This window comes from Penaeus monodon, chromosome 23 (genome assembly GCF_015228065.2).
Source record: "Penaeus monodon isolate SGIC_2016 chromosome 23, NSTDA_Pmon_1, whole genome shotgun sequence".
Classification (NCBI taxonomy): domain Eukaryota; kingdom Metazoa; phylum Arthropoda; class Malacostraca; order Decapoda; family Penaeidae; genus Penaeus; species Penaeus monodon.
The window spans coordinates 39,567,861-39,568,678 of NC_051408.1; the positions used below are offsets into that span (position 1 = coordinate 39,567,861).

Consider the following 818-nt stretch of genomic DNA (forward strand, 5'->3'; position numbering starts at 1 on the left):
TGCCAACTTTGGCCCTGTTCAAGCTAGTGGTGCCAGCTTTGGCCCTGTTCAAGCTGGTGGTGCCAGTTTTGGCCCAGGTGGCACTGGTAGCTTTGGTCCTGGCCCAGTTGATAGTGCCAGCTTTGGCCCTGTCCAGACTGGTGGAGCCAGCTTCGGACCCGGCCCAGTTGAGAGTGCCAGCTTTGGTCTTGCTCAAGCTGGTGGTGCCAGCTTTGGTCCTGTTCAAGCTGGTGGTGCCAGCTTTGGCCCTGTTCAAGCTGGTGGTGCCAGCTTTGGCCATGGCGCTCTTGATAGTTCTAACTTTGGCCCTGGCGCTGCTGATAGTTTTGGTTCCTTCCAACCAGGTGATGCCAGCTTTGGTCCTGGCCCTGTTGACAGTGCCAGTTTTGGCATTGGCCAAGTCGGTAGCTCTAACTTCGGCTCTGGCCGAGCTGATACTGCTGGCTTGGCCGGTCATTTACACAGTGCTTCCATTGCAAGCACAAGTCGTCTAGTTTTCCGGACTGGATCTGCCACCCAAAAGAGGCTACGGTTATTAGTTCAGGTAAAATAAATGACCTAGAGAAATAGCCTTTCATATTGAACCTCTATCAACATCATGTTTGCTTTGAACAGTTGTAACTATAAGTTCGTGATATGTGACCTGATTATTATGGAGAAAAGTTATACATAGCTTGATACATATTTTCCACATATTCTACCTTTTCTTTCTATTCACCTATCCATCTATTTATCTTACATCCAGGATTATCTATTCATGATTCAAAAAAAAAAAAAACTGTACTAAAATGCCACATAATTTGCAAACTTCTATAGCA

The 818-nt window shown here is 46.9% G+C and overlaps 1 protein-coding gene across 1 annotated transcript in view; it reads left to right on the top strand.

Annotated features, from left to right (window-relative positions):
* LOC119588274 (ATP-dependent RNA helicase glh-2-like) overlaps positions 1 to 553 on the top strand; it is a 2,940-nt gene extending 2,387 nt beyond the window's left edge. The window contains exon 2 of the mRNA XM_037936970.1: positions 24 to 553. Within this exon, the coding sequence (XP_037792898.1) occupies positions 24 to 553 (530 nt within the window). The remainder of the gene's footprint in view (positions 1 to 23) is intronic.
* The last annotated feature ends 265 nt before the right edge of the window (positions 554 to 818 follow it).